The sequence below is a fragment of the Diadema antillarum genome, unplaced genomic scaffold (genome assembly GCF_040938485.1).
Source record: "Diadema antillarum isolate AM-2024a unplaced genomic scaffold, OU_Dant_1.0 scf00000027, whole genome shotgun sequence".
Taxonomy (NCBI): Eukaryota; Metazoa; Echinodermata; class Echinoidea; order Diadematoida; family Diadematidae; genus Diadema; species Diadema antillarum.
This window is the reverse complement of record NW_027270916.1, coordinates 382714-403178: the sequence shown is the minus strand read 5'-3', so window position 1 is coordinate 403178 and position 20465 is coordinate 382714. Positions and strand designations below refer to the sequence as shown.

General features: G+C 37.0%; 1 protein-coding gene across 1 annotated transcript in view; it reads right to left on the bottom strand.

The window, feature by feature from the left end:
- LOC139735016 (neurexin-3-like) overlaps positions 1-17465 on the bottom strand; it is a 113620-nt gene extending 96155 nt beyond the window's left edge. The window contains exon 1 of the mRNA XM_071645793.1: positions 16948-17465. Within this exon, the coding sequence (XP_071501894.1) occupies positions 16948-17428 (481 nt within the window). The 5' untranslated portion in view covers positions 17429-17465. The remainder of the gene's footprint in view (positions 1-16947) is intronic.
- Between the last annotated feature and the right edge of the window lie 3000 nt (positions 17466-20465).

Below are 20465 nucleotides of genomic sequence, written 5' to 3'. Positions count from 1 at the left end.
ATGAAATTTTCGCGAGTTGACTCTAACATTCAATGCATATAGTGTTGACAAGAACTTTCGCGAGCATTTTAATTTCGCGAAACTTGGCTCTCGCGAAATTCACGAAATTAAAATGCACATGAACATTCCTCGTTTTACAGCACTAAGTTCAACACAGATTAATACTCCCATCTAGGATCATGATAGAGTTGATTTCTACATTGCCCACGCAGTAGAGGATATTTTTTTTTCTTTGAATAGGGGAAGTTGTCATTATATGATCAGCTGTTCCAAACATAAAAATGCAGCAAGCAACTCTGTTAGATTAAAGATTTTCCTTCGGGGGAAAGACAAATAAGTCTTTAAGCAAATTGCAGGAGTTCATGTTCTCTTATCTTTCACATCAATATTTTGCTAAAACGCAAAAAGACGTTATCACAAACTGGTCATGTGCGCCATATGGAAATGACATGTGCAGCTGCTTTTGTAATACAGTCGCTCCGTTTTTGCGGGGAGGAGGAAAAAAAAAACAGGAGCAGGAAGATTATCATTGAATCACAACAATTTGGGGCTATGGCGGATGTCTTGGTTTGTTTTTCATAGAAATCTGGGAAACAAACTTTCTGCCAGCAGATAAATCAATCAATCCCCAAGGCCCCCCGGGGTATAAAAACAACATTTAGGAGCTCCTTTCCCTGTGCAAGCACGCCATACAGGAATCATCTCCTAGGATTTAATGCTAAAAATGTACAGAGACGAGTACATGCTTTACATACGTAACACTAGCAGCCCAACCTTCCATCCCCCCAAAATGCATAAAATGTCATCTACAAGTCACTGCTTGCATAAAACTACACTACTTACAGTCGCATCTCGATTTCATCTGAATAAAGCAAAGGAAATGCATTTGTTGGGTTCATGTCCACTACACCCACATGGATGTACCAACTCATTGATATTATAATTATATTCTAAGATATCACTTCTGGTATTCTTTGACTATTAAAAAAAATGTACATGAGCAATGTCAGAAAGACAGATATTTTCAGAAAATTTGATCTTTTACATAGTTCCAATCAACAAACAAATGAAATAGATATTAATCGGTTTGAATGAGCATGTGCTTACTGTACACTTGTGGAGATGAATTGCAAATAGTGTAGACCACTATAAGTCATTAATTTTTTTTTCTTTAACAGATAATGTTTACATACACTCATTTTCTACAGACATAGCCCTCAACAGAAACAATGCAAATGCAATGAAACTATAAAAGACAAAGAAAAGCAAAAAAAAAAAAAAATAGAGAGAAAGAGCAAATATGGCTAATCAAAGTGCTGGACAATTCTGAGTGTAATAGACTGATTATTCAATAGCATCCCTTGGTAAAACAAAGTACAATTTTAACTGAGACAATTTCTTTCAAAGTGCTTTCCACTATCATTAATTTTCTTTTAAAAGCACTTCAAAACAACTTTTCTTTGATTTTCAATGAAATTTACTTCATTAAATAATTTATGCACCATTTCCATTTTGCGAAAGCAATACTGTTTCACAAGCCCTAGCGGAAGTCATAAGAACTGCAACAGAAAAAGACAGGTTTCCACCTCCCTCTTTGAAAGAAAGTGAAATTTGAATGAAATCGAACGTCTTGCAAAAGACATCAGTATAGCTGGTAAACACATTGCATTCGGTGGGTAACTGAATGGTTGTAATGGCAGAGTGGTGATTCATTCAGGCACATATGGTGGAAAAAGAAATTGGGAGGGTTGGACAAATGGTACATCAATTCACACCATCCCCGCCTTTAGTTAAAGGTCCTGTTTACCTTTGGGAACAGTGAATTAAAAAATTTTCAAGATATGACATTTAATGCATATGTGTAGGTCTTTTGTACCACAAAACATCCTATCATATAAAATTTTTGAGATTAAGCCTAAAATAAAAGGAGATATCTATATTTTTATCAATAAACCGTAACTGTAGACGGTTTAGTCTGGAATATAACTATTGTTCATATTTTGTATATTTAACAATACTTAACATCGATTTTACTGATTAAAATTTTTACAGTGGTTGTTTCTATCCCTAACTCACATTTTGAACTTTTTTAAAGCACTAATGCTGGGTTCTTGTTTCAACTGCAAATGGTAAATTATGCCTTTAACCAGTGTGAGTTTGACTTGCGAATTTGGGCCTCCCCTAGCACGTTGGTAATGACCTGTGACCTTTCTGGCAATGATATCTCCTATTACTTCCTGTCACATGACTACTACATGGGGCTCACCTTGAGTCTTTGGGATTGATACCACACAGAAAAGTCTGCCTGGAAAATCAGAATAAGTCCTCTTTTGTTTTGTCATTTTGTCAGCCATCCACACACTATTTCTGTTGTCCCTATAACCCCCTCATATAAATTGATATATTACTCTCTAAAATATAACGGAAAAAAAATAGATATAGACCATTCCCTGAATTCTACAGACATAATCATAGAAAAAAAAAACATTGAGCTTTTGTTCCTCACATTTTTACAGTGCTGGAAATTGGGAATAAAACCATGTACATTTGCACATTTCTGTGAGGAAATAGGGAAATTGAATGTAAGCACTCTCAAATACTGTCACAGAAGTTTAACATTCTGTTCAATATTTAGGTCTATATTCCACACATGTATGTGAAGCTCCATCTAACATCGCCTTGAAGTTCTTCTAATAATGAAATGAAAATGATTGATATTGACCAATTACTCTTGCAAATGGAAATATGAAAAATTGATTTGACCCAGACATAGACAATGGAATGACAGCTTCAAGAAAGCTTTAATTCCATTATAAAAGGCAAGCCTAGCAAGAAAAAAAAAAGTCTGCCATTGAACTCACTTTCTCTCAAGAACCTGAGCTGTAAGCTCACTCTGCTAAAGACGAGATGTGCATGCACACGAACACAAAACCTCAGCAATATTTACAGCACAGGCATGTCAAGACTGCATGAACCTAACGAGCATATTTTCCTGATAAAAATCTAAGCAGCCTAAGTCGGGGAGAAATATAATATACCTCGCACAGCGCAACAACAGGAAAATGTTTATAATTCTTCTTTTTCTCCCACGCTCTCTCGCTTCTACATGATTGTTCAATGTGAAACAAAAGAGCGGCACCATTAGTGCTGGTAATTTGCTGCGGAGACAAGATAATTTCGATCCGATATCACAAAAATCGATCTTATATTGCACGAATTGGGCAAAAGTGCTCGGAGAGGCAGGGGAACATAATTTTGTGGCATTCTTCAACATCAAATGTTGTTCGCCGTAGATGTATTAAATCAGAGGCGAGGGTCGTGCCCTTTATGCCTGGCGGTGTATCTGGTTGGCCGGACTAGGAACGCACAGAAGTGACACAAATAAAATCAATTGTGGTCATAACAAACACAAGATGGCAAAAGACGAACCTCCCGTGAATAGATACGGCAACGATATCAAAAACATATATGTATATAGCGACATGATACACACTCACAGGATGTAACAACATAGTGATATGTGCTAAAGAGAAACATGTAGAGACTAAAAAAAAAAACGATATATGGGAAGTATTCAAGAAACGTAATGAAATGCAAAAATACAGCCATAAGAAAGATGCATGAAATATTTACATCGATAGGCAAATATGAATACAATAAACAACCTACTGTATATATCTTCACAGGGTTTTTTTAATGACAAAAACAGGACAAAACTGTGTGGTAAGCTATTCTTGCAAGTAGCATATAAATCTTCACAAAAATATGACAATGGTTCATCATTTCTATGAAATCAATAAAACAATTTCTCACTGTTAATTATTCTGATTCACACACATTTTCCTTCAGGCAGGAATTTCAATAAGAAATTCATTGATATGAAGGTACAAATATTAGCATATGTGCTACATTTATCGAATAAACTACAGAAATTATGTTCTTAAACTTTCTATCACAGACAAAGGTAAGGGATTCAAAATGAAAATAGAACAGCTACACACTCTACCAGCATTTAAAAAAGAATGTGCATCTACTCCTTTGTTTGTTTGTAAATCATTACAACACTATGCTTTTCTGTCAAGGTACGAAAATGCTTGTAAATAACATCCAAATCAAAATGGTATGCATGCATGCACTGGTCTAACATAGACTCTATTACGTAATCTTATCACACAATGAGACTGTTGCAGCTAGCAAACCAACATAGGCAAAAATGAATAACAACTCAAACAAATCTAGTTGAAAAATATCACTTAGGGCTGTACATTCAAGTTTAGCAACAAAGTAAAAAAAAAAAAGGTGATGACAGCTAAACAACAACAACAAAAAAAAGCTCAAAAGCAGGGAACCAACTAAAACATAACATGAAAGAGATATTTTTTTTCTTGTTGCTCACGAAATACGATTCATGAGAAAAAAAAAATCTCATTTGCCTATATTGCAGCATGCAAGCGTAGCCCTCCTTGTGTTTGATTGGACAGGAGAGAGATTGATTTTGATTGCATACTGGTGTGGAATCAATGCCCTTCTGCTTCTCAACTACCACAAGCTGGACTAGATCGACACAAGCTCCTAAGGCACAGAACTGGATACTATGGGACACAAGGGACCACAAAATATAGACTGTCGTTGACGGGCTCATTAGAGTCCTGTCTTTCTTGCACTCACCATCATTCTCATCAGATGCTACAAGTCACAAAAAAAAGATAAGTAGAGACAGAGTGTTCATTACCAGTTATATATATATATATATAAAACATATACTGCAATGAAATATTAATAGTAACAAAATCTCTGTGACTAATCATTCAAAAATACTGCACAATCTATTCTTGTCAAGGCTTTGTGTGATTAAAAGCACTAGTACAAAAAAAATATGGTTCGGTTGACATGCAAAAATTATTGTATAAATCAAATATGCAAGTGTACAGGTGCTTTATTTTCTGGTGTAACATATCATTGCACTGCATTGTGATCGATTCACATTACACATGAACTACATTACAAATAGATTTGCTCTCCACAAGCCTTGAAATATCTATGATGAGATAAATCAAAAGGTCTCTGAAATAGCATGGATTGTCATATACCTGCCTTTATAAATATAATTATCTGTGGCTTCATAGGCAATATCCCACCATCAATTAATAACAGACTCACTAGATGTGTGGCCTTCAGTTATTCACGAGAAAACTAAACGGAAATGCACGTACAAGCAACATATAAAGAAATCACAGGCATATCACACAGAGACAAACACACAACTCTGATACCATGCTGCCACTGCTCTAACAATATTAAACAAATAAAAAAATCATATATATATATATATATATATATATAAAGTCTGAGGAGATATTCATTCATGCACCAGGCATTACATACAGAAAGATAATCAATACAACAATCACAAGATACACTGAAAAAAGGGTATGCTTCTATTCTTTTCAGATTTTTCCCCTCATGAATATTTACACCTACTCTCTAAAAAAAATTGAGTGAAAATATTCACTCTTGAAGGAGTGAATACAAAAAAATAGTGAATTTAGAGTGAAATTGGAGTGAATTTTGTGTGAAAATTTTCATTTTCACTCGAGTGATCCCTGAGGTCACTCCAAAATGAGTGAAAATAAACATTTTCACTAAAAATTCACTCCAGTTTCACTCTAAATTCACTCTTTTTTGTTTTCACTCCTTCAAGAGTGAATATTTTCACTCGATTTTTTTTTAGAGAGTAAAGTCAATTTTTGTCCAGACTTACAAAAGTGTTGTAATGTCAGTTGTAGAAAAGTTACTGCATTTACATCCTTTTTATTACCAACTGTTTAAAACCAGATTTGTTGATTCTTTGCATTGTGTTTGTAAAAGATTATGCCAAAGGGGTCTACCTAGAGCATTTTGTAATCAATCATACCTTCTGAAAGAAAAATATTGATTCATAATCACACTACCATTATTTACTGTTCAATATTCTAGGCTAGTTTCCCTGTCATTAATATGATTGAGTGAAAATGAGATATAGATTCTTTATTCAGGAGCAAAATCAAATTTTCATAAATGGGGGGCATTACTGATTTATAGTGGAAAACACTGCAGCCATTACTGATTATTAGTAAACTGCATATTGAAATCTTACAGCTATTGACAGAATTAGTACGTACGGTTTCACCTCGCCCATCACATTAAATAATCTAGGATTGTGCAAAATCCTAAATAAAAGAATAAACTTCCTTATTAGCAGCGATTGTAATTCCCCCCAAAAAAATTGAAATAACACATTTGTTTGCACATTTCATATTGCAACGCATGCAACTGTGGCACAATAGCTATTTACTAATGTAACAATATTTGACTTTTCGATTGCCCTTTTCATTCCACTACCCATGCTTAAAGACACACACATATTTTTCCTTGCTGTACCAAATGAAATGATAAATCACCATCATACAGATGTAGCTTACCAAGGTTATGACAGATTTTTCCATTTAATATCACTGTTTCTTTTATTCTTTATGGAAAGACAAGCTGGAAAGCTGAAGTAGAATGAATGATTATATTTGGCTTTCAAATTGGCAACTCCAAAAGCTCAATCTGTACCACTAGTAACTGTATCATAAATAATGGCAATGTCATTTCAAATCTGTAGTACTGACAGGATTAAGATGGTTCTGAACTTGAGATATTTAGGGAGAAATCACACAATAGCAGAGAGAAAGAACTCTATACATCATGGAACTTGAGGGTTGTGAGGGGAAAGTTGTATTGTATGAGGAAAATTATAGCACTGGGACTTTATGAACATGCTTAGTGGAGGTGGGGGTGGGGGTGATAGGGGAGGGGTAGGGGTGGGGATAGGGGAGGGGTAGGGGAAGGGATTGGGGAGAGATTGGGTTAGGTGGGATGGGTTGGGGGAGGGTGGTAATCAGGAGAGGTAGAGGGGGTGTTATGGATTGATCAATAGCCCGCTGGTTACGGGCCGATATCTTAATGAGAGGATGCCACAAAATGGGTTTCACTGGGGTGGTATGCACTTTTGTACCAGGACACCATGAGTGAGAAATGGTCTGGGCTTACAGGTCTTCTTCATGCCTAACTTTTGGGTTTCCTTTCACAGTGATGCTTCAGCTCTGGCACTTTTTTTTTATTCACTTGACTGAACATTCCTTTCAAAAGGCTCACACTAATTAAGTTGGTTTTAACAGGAAGGCTTCAGATCTTTAAAATATATGACTATATTCAAGTCTCCGCTTACAGTTGCCAATTAATTTTTTGTACAATTCTATATTAAAAAAAAATGTCCCTTAAATCATGGCATTTGCTTGGATTGGATTGGGTAGATATGCATATCAGAGCACGAATATTATTGGCATGAATGATAATGATTAAAAAAAAAGAAGATATCAGCTGTATGGCAAATCTAAACTGGCAGGAGGCCAAAGTAATATCAAAGAGTGAATTATGAATGAGAGAATCCGGCCGTCAAACCTCATCATTCGAGTCTGACAGACAATGAACTGGCAAAGCTGAGGCACATATTGGAGCCCTACCCTCCTCCCAGATTGCTGTTGTGGTTTATATCAGGGAGAATATACTGGCTGGTCATTGCACCTTGCAAAATGATCCTCCATCCCTTCCACCTTCTTGAATGCATGCTTCCCCAGTTGTCTTTGCATTCATGCATATAGAACTAGCTAGATCTATATAGAGTGAAGGCATTGCTTTGGGGCTTCCAGCCCATTGAGCAAGGACCAGTAATTTACTTCTTGTACAATTCTGGCTAGGCTGACTCTTCTCTTCTGTTTCGTGTCTTTAGTTTGAAAGAAAAAAAAAGCAAATATAAAACAAGAGGAACACATGGTGCTCTTCACATCTATGTTTGTATTTCTCAAAGTGGTCTTCCAGGGGAGATATAGTTTAAAAGCAATTAATTTGCATTCCATTCACATCATAAAGTTGATTTTTGTGGCCCCAAACTGTGGAATAGTTTGCCACCACATTGACCGCTATGTACATCAACAGAATCTTTCAAGAGAAACTTAAGGACATACTTATTTTTATTGTAATGTAAAAAAAAATTGGAGAGCTGTGTGTATAGAGCATAGAGCAATTTTATTTGACTATGTGCTAAATAAGTGCCAAGTTATTATCATCATTATTGTTATTATTATTATTATTATCATTATTATTATTATTATTATTATTATTATTATTATTATTATCATTATTATCATTATTATTATTATTATTATTATTATTATTATTATTATTATCATTATTATTATTATCATTATTATTACTATTATAATTATTATCATCATTATCATTATCATTATTACTATCATCATCATTATTAGTAATATTCACTAGATTGTGAGTGACAATACTATATCCTGTGTGGCTCGACTGTCAAAAACATGTATGGTAACATAAATGGCACATGCATTACCACTTGCCTTATATTGGTCGACCTGTCAACATGATTTATACCAACAGCTTACTTATTACAATAATATACAATTATACCAATACTGACATAGTTTTGTTAGTAGGCACACATATATACAAGAAGTTAAAACAAAGTAGCAGTATAATTTTTTTTTTTCAAAAATACCAGACTAAATTAACACAATGAGCTTCATGCATTTTGAAATAAACCCTCACACATAATAACATATTCATCCAAAATAAACAGAGAGTAGAAACTATAGTTTCAGTATTACAACTGCATGGTTTTTTGTGTGACAAATTGCATTATGCCACAAGATATGATATTCATTCAAAATTTAAAGTGCTAGACAGTCAGAATTTTGTTTTTCCATAAGATCATACTGCAATGCCACAGGGCACAATGAGGTAATTCGCTACGTGCAATATACAGCAGAAGTTCTTCTTTTTGAGAAAGGTAATCAACAAGCTCACACAAGACAAAAAAAAAATAAAGATAGGTATGCTTGAAATGCTGAATACAGTGTCATAACATACTCTCATTGGACAACAACACAAAAGCTGATACAATTTTGCATGCCTGATTACAATTCATTTGCAAACTGATTACATCAGGCACAAACTAGTCTAAACACGTCCAGACGGGAGCATGCTCAGTCTTACCTTCTTCAGATTGGGTTTGCGGGGCGAGCGCTTCATGGAAGAAGAAGAAGAATGTTTCAATTAAACCATTTTCCCCAACAGTAAATCTGAGATCACTGACATTTGTCATAGAGAGGGATTCATTCATTTTGCATTTCCTACATTGAATGAGGGTGCAGTGAAGCTTGAACTACCACCTTGCCAATCTTTCAGTAAATTACGAGTGGGCAATGCACTTGCTCACAGAATATTCGCAAGAGTGGATAGATCTATTTATTCAGTCATAAAATGCACATATAGAGCCAGTCCATTTCTTTGCTGTGGCTTGAACTCACCATTTACTGACAGCATCCATTCTTACACCCAATGCTGCCATCATTAAAGGACAAGTTCCCCTTCATAGACATGTGGGTTGAGTGAATGCAGCAATATTAGTAGAGCACATCATTGAGAGTTTGAGGAAAATCGGACAATCCGTTCAAAAGTTATGAATTTTTGAAGTTTCTGCTCACTCAAGGCTGGTTGAGAAGACTACTATAACTTGTGATGTCACATGAGTACAACGATATAAAGAAAGAATAAAGAAAATTCGACATATTCTCACTTTTCTCGCATAACAAAAGAACACTTGACTTCTCTCTTTCAGAAGGCAGGGGGAATAATATTACCCTTAACATATGTCAGTAACAAGTCGAGGAAATGTGCACTTAATTCAAAAAGTAAAGTTTTGTGAAATTCTCTTTTTATTTTCTTTATATGGTTGTACGCATATGGCATCATACACTATAGTAGTCTTCTCATCCAGCAGTGACTACACAGATACTTTAAAAATTCATAACTTTTGAACGGATTGTCCGATTTCCCCCAAACTTTCACTGATGTGTTCTACTAATATTGCTACATTCACTCAATCCACATGTATATGAAGGTCGACTTGTCCTTTAACGCCGTTGACGACTTAGTCCCAAGTATACTCGGGAAGGTGTTTATGGAAAACGTGTGTTATTATAGCAGAATCAGCTCATCCTCAACGAGTCAATGATGTCTACCAGGAGGTACTATTACCTCACAGGTGACTACTCTTCATGTCAAATAGTTTGTAGCTCTTCGCAGATCTGCCTTGTTTATCACAGAAAGAAGTGCAAGTGTATGAGGTGATGTCTATATGTTTACAGTGAGGAAAAAAAAAACAAACATAAACAGCAAACAACAACAACAACTCTTCTCCCTCCCCTGAGGAGAGATGCGTTCCCAGCTCTACCTAATGGCATAATTGGGTGTGTTGGTGTAACCACAGCAGCTCGCCACAGATGAGCATATGAGTTGGCTGACAGGGACTGGGTTATCTGCACTTTAAATACATGCTCTCTCTACTCTCCCACCTCAATTTCTCCTCTCTCCCCTCCCTTCTCTCCTCTCTCTCTCTCTCTCTCTCTCTCTCTTTTCTCTATGTTTCTATCTATCTATCTATATATCTATGATCCTCATTTCTCTCCATTTACCTGTCAAACCTGATACTATTTTTTTTTTTGGTGGGAGGGGGGGGGGGGGAGGGGGTAAATTCTACAGACGATTTTGGCAATAACAGAATGCACCTAATGACCTGAAAGCTTGTCCAGCGCTGTCCAAACCAGGACTCAGCAAGTGACATGAAGTGAATTCTAATGATACACAGACTAATTTTAGAAGACACTGGTGAATGAAATGACTCCTTACTTTCTAATTCTGCAAGAACCTTTATACTGGGATCACACAACACTACTAAACTATGAAACAAAATACCCTCCCTATTAACCACAACAAACAGATGAACAAATTAATCTACTACTGACTTTTGGTGCATTGTAGCACCATTGTTGACTTACTTTAAGTCTGTAAAACAGATTTTTTTTTTCATTATAAAGAGCAAAGAAGTAAGCATAATAGGGAATGCATGTTCTTTGATCCCTTAATAGTTATTCTCTTCTAATAGAACAAAAGCAAATCTCTGAAAGTACACACATACACAAATATACAGAGGACATTGTGCATATATCAGATAAATAACAAATGGAGAGATTAAAAAAAATAATAATGATATATATTTAGAACATGATGATTTCAATCAGGAAATAGAGGTTTCATCATTGCTAAGGAACAAGAGAAACATTACAACATGCCCTGGCTCATTCCAAAACACCTGCTCATTTACTTTCAAGCCAAGCACGATTCTATAAATTTTTGATTTATTTATTTTTTCAATCAATGTGAGGAGAAAACATCTGAATAGAACTTTATGTAGTCTGTGTTATATTTTTCATTACTTTGTTTCCTTAAATATCTTCAGGCATTCAGAACAAGCCTTTCTTTCTGATCCCTTGTCACTGGTGAACTTTACTTCAGAACTAAAAGATGTCATATATGCTGTATCATGCACTTCTAGCCCCGGAAAAATCAAGCAATAAACATAATTTATTGTCAAACTCACTGCTTCTTATACTGGCAAATTATATAATTTGTCCAGGATGCATATAATCCTTGCTTGTATTTATCAGTGAGTGAATGCATTTCATTCACTAACTGAGAGCTGAAAGGTTTTTGTCTGAAGATGATTTGAGGTTACATACTATCTTAGATAGATGTGAAATTTACAGGAGAACGAACAGAAAGAAATGTTTCCTGTTTCATCTTCTTTGAAAAGAATTTCATCCATTTTTGCTATTAATGTTGCATGAAATTCTGCCAATCTGTCACCTGTCTCAAGAAGAATTGATTTCGCAAAAGCAGAAAACAATGAAGTCACATCAGGTCGGGATGTTTAGTTATCATACTCAAAGCCCAAATACGGATACATTTGTACATGCAATACAACAGTTTATGAACGTATTCAGATATTATGCTCACCTTTATGGCAAAGACTTGCCCCCCTGACACCAAGAAAGCTTGCCTAACATAGCAACAACTAATGCATGCAAAGTACTAGCATTGAAATGTTTTGCCTATGTACAGGTGAATGCAATAGCTTGTTACTACCAGGTATGTTCTCAGGGGAAAGAAATACCATTTGAATGCACTAGTAAACTGGTCAGTGAACAAAATAAATGCAGCATTAAATATCCCATTTTACAGTTTGAATCTAATCTGCATACAATGGGCAGAGGTAATAAAGCGAGTTATCAGTAAAACTGAATTATGAGTGCAGAATACAAGTTCTCGCTAAAATGTTACTCTTCACAAGTAAGAGGCAGATTATATAGAGGCAGTTTATGACCTCTTCAGGAAATTCACAGAGTGTACCTTCATAAGTTTATCTTCTAATCATTCATATCAAACTATTTCAAACTCTTGTGTGTATCTGTTTACTAATTTTGGCACATACAATTCACATCATGATTCATATGATCCATGTAAACCAAACACATCTCAAACATACTAAGTTCTTCCATGTTCTGATAAATGTTAGCACTGCATCCTTCACTTTTACTGTTCCACAGATTCGCAGCCATGTGAACCAGCGCTCCCAACAGCCCGACTTATGATGTAAACAGGTCATAATCAGATCAAAAATTTGCATAAGTAAATTTTCACTGCTAAATTAGACGACCAATGCCTCAAATTTGATTGCTCGCAGATCAGATTACAAGATCAGATTATTTTTTTTTCTGCTTAGGGGGACAAATACACACAACACTAATGTCACTGCAGTTCAAGCAACATATGTGAATAAGAAAGTATGCTGCGACCATTCTTTTAGTAAAAACTGAACATGCAGTTCCCACAGTAAGGCCATTTTTACAATGTGCACATTTTGTCTATTATACTATATATATATTCTACTCTGAGTCATAAAGAATTTGAAGAGCAAACTGATGAATCTCCCTTAAACATTTGAAGTAAACCCAATTGATTGAAAAAAAAAGGTCTGATTTTCAAATTTAGGAAATAAAGTCACTATCCTATGACCATCATTAAATAAACAACAGCATCATGGCAGAAAATTATTACAAACATCAGAAAGTCATTTGAACCATTTTCTTCTCTTTTTTTTCCAAGCTTACATGCCTGTCCATGTGCACTGGCAACAAATTGATTTCTAATCATTTTTAAAACAAGCTAAATAATGGCTCCACTTTTAATCATTGCTGGCAAACCTGCATGGCAGATGGCAAATTGGACGGAGTAATAATTCACAATTTCATCGACATGCCACCGAAAAATGGCCTAATCAGATTAGCCTCATCATGCCGGGGGTTCATCAATTTTGATTGGACGCACATCTTTGTTGACTTTTCATCAAAGATTACCCTGGTCTTCTGGTTAGGATCAATCAATGGAATTTTCATGTTATTTTTTTTTTTTGAAGTAACATAGAGAGTCATTATCTGAGGAATATACATGTTGTAATGAAGGCATTTACCCTTTCCAAGACCAGCCTTATCTTACTCTCTCTCTCTCTCTCTCTCTCTCTCTTTCTCTCCTCTCTATCTCTCCCCCTCCCCTACTATAAAATCTATTATTTTCACATGCAGATATTTTTGCGAATGAGAAGGTCACAGACATTTTCACAAAGATGTTGCTTTCGCGATTTGAGGTGTGTCGACAAGGAGGGATTAGATGTGCGTAACATGAGCGTATCTGGCCAGCCATGACCGTGGTTTCACCCAAACTCAGAAGGTCCCATGTTGATATTTTTGTGCTGCAAATTTGATGTGATGAAAATCATGTGGTGATATTTTCATGTGTTATTAAATTTGCAGCCAAACAGTGATTTGTGAAAATTGTGAAAATTAAACCCTTGCATAAAATAACAGCTTTAACAGTATAATACCTGTCTCTTTACTTCAATCAGTTTGTTTCTATCTATCATTCTCTCTCTCTCTCTCTCTCTTCCTCTCTGAGTCTCAAGCCTTCTCTCTACTTCATTTTATGTCCATGTTTATTTGTATATCTGTCTGTCTGTCTCTCTATCTATCTGTCTGATTGTTTGTATGTCTGTCTCTCTCTGTCTTGAAGTTCTAACACAAGCTGGTCAGATCCCAGATGTCGATGTGATACTGGAAATGTTTGCATGAGCTGAAAAAAAAAAGACTGTTGAGGACTCAGTGTATGGTAATGAGACATTCCTGTAAAAATATTGATTACCCGATCAAATACGAGATGACTGTGAGATCTGTGAGGCTGTGTTTGGAGAGATGCGGTCCCGCCATCCAAAGTCCCGTAGCCCTCACGTCGGGTATCAAACATAAATTGTAGCCTCTGAACCACGGCTGCTACGGCGAGAGATGCCCAACTTTGCATACTCAATCAATAACGGCTCCCCGGATTCGTTCCCTGGACTTGTCGCTTCTCAGTCCATCTGTTTATCTCCTTCTCTTTTTGCCTGCCTGCATGCTGCACGGATCTTTTTCAGTGGGATGTGCATTTGTGTTTGTGTGTGTGTGTATGTGTGTGTGTGTGTGTGTGTGTGTGTGTGTGTGTGTATGTCTCTTTCTCTCCTCTCTCCTTCTATTTATCTATCTCTCTCCACTCTCCACTATATATATCTCTCCCCCTGTTCAGACGCAAGCCAGTTTATACCAAAACTCGATAAAGAAACGACGTATAAAGAATCATCATATAGCCGACAGACCGTTCACACGCTAATCTCGACCGTTGTGGAAAACATCGTATAGATGTGCAGATTCCCACTGCGCATGCTGTTATGGGCATGAGTGACAGGTATGGGGTTACCTTTTGTGTGTGCTCCCATTACGCCCCACCCAGTTATACCGTTCTCGACATAAGTTCAGACGCACAATGGACACGATGGAATGCTGATTCGTTATCGAGTTCTAGTTCGAAACAATGCTCTGACCGTTGTTTCATTATACGTCGTTTCGTTATACGTCGTTTTGTTGTACATCGTCTCGTTATACGTCGTTTCCTTAGTCAGCATTTAGACGTTTAAATTCATCGTATAGCTATACCGTTTTGGTATAGCTATACCGTTCTAGTATAATTCTTTTTGCATCTGAACACTCTATCTTTCTCTCACAGACATACACCTGTTTGATCACAATCTTTTATCCCACTCTCTGTCCATCCCCTGTTCTTGAGCAAACTATTTCGACTGACTTGAGAACCCATCTACTTTATACTCCTCTCTCCCTCTTCCTCCTCTTTATACCTAAGTCACTGAAATGGACAGAATGTCATAACGTCCTGCTGTACAATCTCACTGCATCTATCTCTAACTTTGCCCTCACACAGACACTTCACTCTTCCTTTTTGCATTAGTTTTTGATGTGATGAGTCCACCATTCAAACACAAATCTTGCTTGAGACAGTCCTCTTTTCAGACAAGAGAGTTATCAAATGGAAAAGGGATGTTTTTATGTGTCTGAATGGCAGTATATTGATACATCTTGTAATACACATGGTATACTAAAACGATACGAAACAGTACATGAAACTGAGCAACTGATTGACAAATTGGCCTACATGTGGTCAATGTGGGGCAATTTGTCAATCAGTTGCAATAAAAACAACACAACAAAGAATTTCATGAATTTGGATAGTTTGAGCATTGTATCATTTGAATATCTTGTATTTATATCACATACATTCATGTCTAAATGTCATATCAGTACATTGTATAAACAAGCAGGGCTTATTACAGCACATACTTACTTGACCAGACCTCTACTTCAAAATTCTTTGTAAGTGTCAGAAGTAAGACTTTAAAACTGCCCAAACTACCAGATGAACGCACCGCAAAATATAGACACAATGTGCAGAGCCCATGCAAATCTTGTACGGCACAAGGGAGAGACTCACAGAAATATTTACAAGCTTCTCACTAAACATGACAATGCACGAGGTTCCATGCTGTCATACACGATCGTCATATGTTTGGATGTTAAAATGTGTCCGAATGGTATATAATATATATATATATATATATATATATATATATATATATATATATATACACACATATGTGCACACACACATACAATCCATGGATATATGATAGCTCGTGTGTGGAAGCATTATGTGTAAATTTGTTTGTGTGTGCAAAACCATTCTTGCCATCTTTTTTCTCTCTCATCTCATCTCATCACTAATCTCACTCTCTCACTCCCTTCCCCCCCCCCCCCTGCCTTCTCTCTTCATCACCCTCCTGCAATTCATATTATGTTCAAACTCCTATAAGAGCTGTGTTTCACATGTGTAATCTCTCACCCTCCATTGAGTAGCTTGGGAGTGATGACAAACCTACCGCCGAATTGGGCAGGTGCAGAAAGCGCCGCCGCCGCCGGAAGAAAGCTACACCTCAACGAATAAGATGGGACCTGCTTTCGACCTGTTGGATTCAGTATGCCTCACACCCTCCGTTTTCTGGGTTATTCCAGGTTTGAATTAGCTTCTCCCATTCCACAGTTCTGCATTCCATCTGACCAATAATGTGGCTATACCATTAATAGTAGACAAGCATACTGAGGTACCATGTGCTGAAATGGGGGTAACCATCAGTTTACTTGGGAGAACTGAGCATAATCAGTTCTCATAAATCTTATTCATACACGAAGAATTATCAAAGCCTGAAAGAAAGCAATTGTGTGTTTGGCCATGTTTTGGCAAAACAGCATAATTATCTGCAATGGAACATTTGAAATGTCATTTTTTTTTATTGTACAGCTTGATATAACACACTTTTCTCTCCTGTTGAACGATGTTCAAAAAATAGATTTTGTACCCAAGGCTGATGATTTTCTTCTAGTTTAGGATAACATGTATTTTTTTTTCAAGGTAAAGATCACAAATATATAGCATCAGGTCTTGGAAAGGGTTGGGCATTAAATAATGAACAGTATTCAGGATTCGTGTGCAAGTACTCACGTTCATTGCAGGTCAGGCCTATGTAGCCAGTATTGGTGCAGTCACATCTGTGGACCGACGGGTCGGAGCTGATACAGAGACCGTTATTCTGGCACCAGTCGTTGCTTCCACACAGGTCGGAGGGGTCCTCGCTGATTCCGCTGGACTTGAGGAGCTCCGGGCGGTACCATCTCCTCGGCCTCTCGCTCACCAGGTACTTCAGGTTTCTCACATGACCAACAAATCGGGGCAAAACAAACTTGATCTGGGGATTCGATAGCGACGTCACGGCCATATCGATTGGGACACCTCCGATAAAGAGATCAGCACTCTCCGTAAAGGAAGATGGGCCGTCTGGAATGGACCCCGATATTTGGTCTCCGTCCAAAATGACGATGCACTCACCTCGTCCCTTCATCAGGATCACGTCGTGCCACTGGTTGTCATTCAGGTTTGTCCCAATGAACATCGACCTCGCTTTATTCTTAATCCTAAACCGCATCTTCAGCCGCGATTGTTCTAGGCTGAGTTCCACAAAGTTCAACCCAATACCGCCATCGTCCGTGTACAGGAGCAGGCCGTTTGTGTTTTCCGTTCTGAACTCAAATTGCAGAGTTCCGTTCACTGTCGTGTTCCACTCCTCATAGCGTGCATACGTGTTTGGCGTCTCCCGATAGTAGAGGGCCAGCACTGTGTCCAGTGACAGCACAAAGATCATTAACAGCAGCAGTTTTGATTTCCATATGGCCATTGCTGTTTTCATGTTTGATGTTTTTTGTCCACCGTTCACTCTAAACTACCACAGCGCCCTCTCTCAGGCTGCTTCACTTTCACAAATTGATCAGCACGAAGATTCGAGTCCATCCAAGTCTCTCCCTTAAAAGAGTGAAATTTGAACTTGAAATCTTGTCACCTATTCATGTCTGACATCGGTTAGAAACTCTCGGCAGGACAATTAAAACGCTTCTTCCCCTGTTTGATGCTCTCAGTCTCCACTCATTTCATCTCGTGCGACCTGAACAAAAAAGGACCAAATGAGATTCGGATGAGCAGAATATTTTTAAATTGGTATGTAGGGAAAAGAATGGATAAATGAAGCTCATGAAATATCATAATCAGAAGACAAAGATACAACAACAGCAAGTTATCAAGACACAGAAGAACATCTCTGAGTAAGATAGATGACCTGACACGTAGAATGTATGTAATTCAGGATTTACAGTATGTGTGCCAGTGTGCGTATAAATAATTTGTGCAGATACATTTCTATATCATCTATAAAGTACTTACAGGAAGGCTTTACAGTGATTCAGATTGCACTAAAATTAGTATTCATACAGTGAAGAGCCTCTCACAAATGCGATGACATAAGTACATTTGTCATTATTATCCCAACTAGAAACTTCAGTTTGAAAAATAGCATTATCAAACTGGCCATTTTGATGACCCAGTTTTACACACGGCACATTTGTGATGTAAGCAGTAAGACAGAACACAATAGCCATCTTACATGAAAGATGGCAGAGCACATTGGGTATGCATGCAAGCTTGGCATTTCATTGTAGATTGTTGTATGATTTTACATCATGATTGTAAACTTGGATGAAAAAAAAAAACATGTCAGGTGAATTTCATGTCTCTGATGTTGCTTTCGACATGGAGAATGAGATCGAAGATTCACACACTTCTCGTAAGTTTGTTAAAACGGAAATGAAGATGGAGACATTAGACGGCTTGACAAAGAAAATGACAGGAGCATCATATGAATGACAATAACAAAGATACTACAGCCGATGGCCAGCCAAGTGCTTACAAGCACAAATAGGAGGCGTGGTGGGCGCAAGCTGGAAACTTACACCCAGAGTCGAGAGGCAAGCCAGCTGGCAAAATTTAAGGTGAAAGATTCTTGACTTTCAACAAGGAAACTGGTCTTGGTCTTCAAACGTAGCATACAAAACACACCCTAAAAAAAGGGGGGAAAAAAAGAAAATAGCTCCACACACCTACACAAAACTGTCTAAAATCAATCTGTCATATGATGAGCCCAGGCTTATCCTAGTTCTTACTGTTACTGTTACAGAGCTACAACTATGTGGACTATGCAACTCAAATGATTTCTTGGTTTTCCCATAATTGTGCTACACAGAGTGACAATGTTGATGCTCAAAGCCGATGTTGAGCCTTCCCACGATTCACACGGAACCTTGTACACCTTACAGATAACGGAGCTTGCAATTTTCCTGTTTGGCGTTCCGCACGGCGACATGACAAAAGGTATGTGTCAATTTACTGCCTTACTTCACTGCAATTGAATGTGCTCAATGAAATGTGACTAAAAATGTGGCATACTTTGTATCTTCAGCACTCTTTAAATCTGAAAGGGAAAAATGACAACACTTTTTTTTTTTCACTTAACCTCATTTTTTGTCCTAGTTTGTATGTCTTGTATATCCAGCCAAACGCTTGAACAGTGTTGACAAGGGTAAATGAGATAAACTTATACATCAATATGATACTAAAGCATTTCTGCTTTATGCCCTCCACCCCCACCCCCACACACACAAAACATTTTTTTTTAAAAAACTATATCTTGTTCAACTCACAATACTCAACAGCACATAATATGTCTACAACATTTAACACTCTATATTTTGGTCTCTCTTGTAAACACTAAGTGTGACAGGGAAAAAATGGCTTTCTTTTCCCACAAAATTTGGTGGTGTTTATCTGTATAGAACTCTTCAGAAATCCTTTTTAACAAAGGAAGAGTTGGGGGGGGGGGTAGCTTTCTTATAAAACTTCTACGAAATGATTGCTACACCGTAAATTATAAACCTCTAACAGCAACAGCTACATGTTAAAGGACACTACAGCTACAGCTACATGTTGAAGGACACTACAGCTTCTAAAATTTCTAGGAACTACAATGTAATTTGTGCATTAGAATGCCAATGCTGAAAAAAAAATCAAACATTTCATAGAAGCTGTAAATGGCTTCATAAAGACACCTGGAAATTACAACCCTGTAAATTCCATCACACTTAAACTTTGTAGATAATATCATCAGCACGCTGAGATTCACTTTGATGAAATTGGCAAATCACTTGAATAAACACTGAAATTACCATCACATATCAAATCAAGTAATGCTTCTGCTTGTGAATTGTTATTTCAAACTGCAACATATTGCATTACCCTGGACTCAACCTCATGATGCATCAGAAAATAGGGCAGATACTCTGTAGTTAAGCTGCAGCCCCATCTAAGTAATCTAAGTACTGCATATTCCTTCCTTCTACTGAAGCACAGCAGTTGATCAAAGCCAGTGCAGTCAATTCTGAGCAGCCATGCACTGCAAATCAGGGCAAATTTGAAATTTGTATTTGTGAAAAAATTAAAACACAAATCATAAAACTAAGATATTGTTACAATGTATTTTATATCTTCTGTCTGTTAATAAACATAACAGGATCAGAGGCATCGCAAACACGAAAAAAAATTGAAAGTTTCTTAGAAAAAACAAAATTTTGAATTAGTTG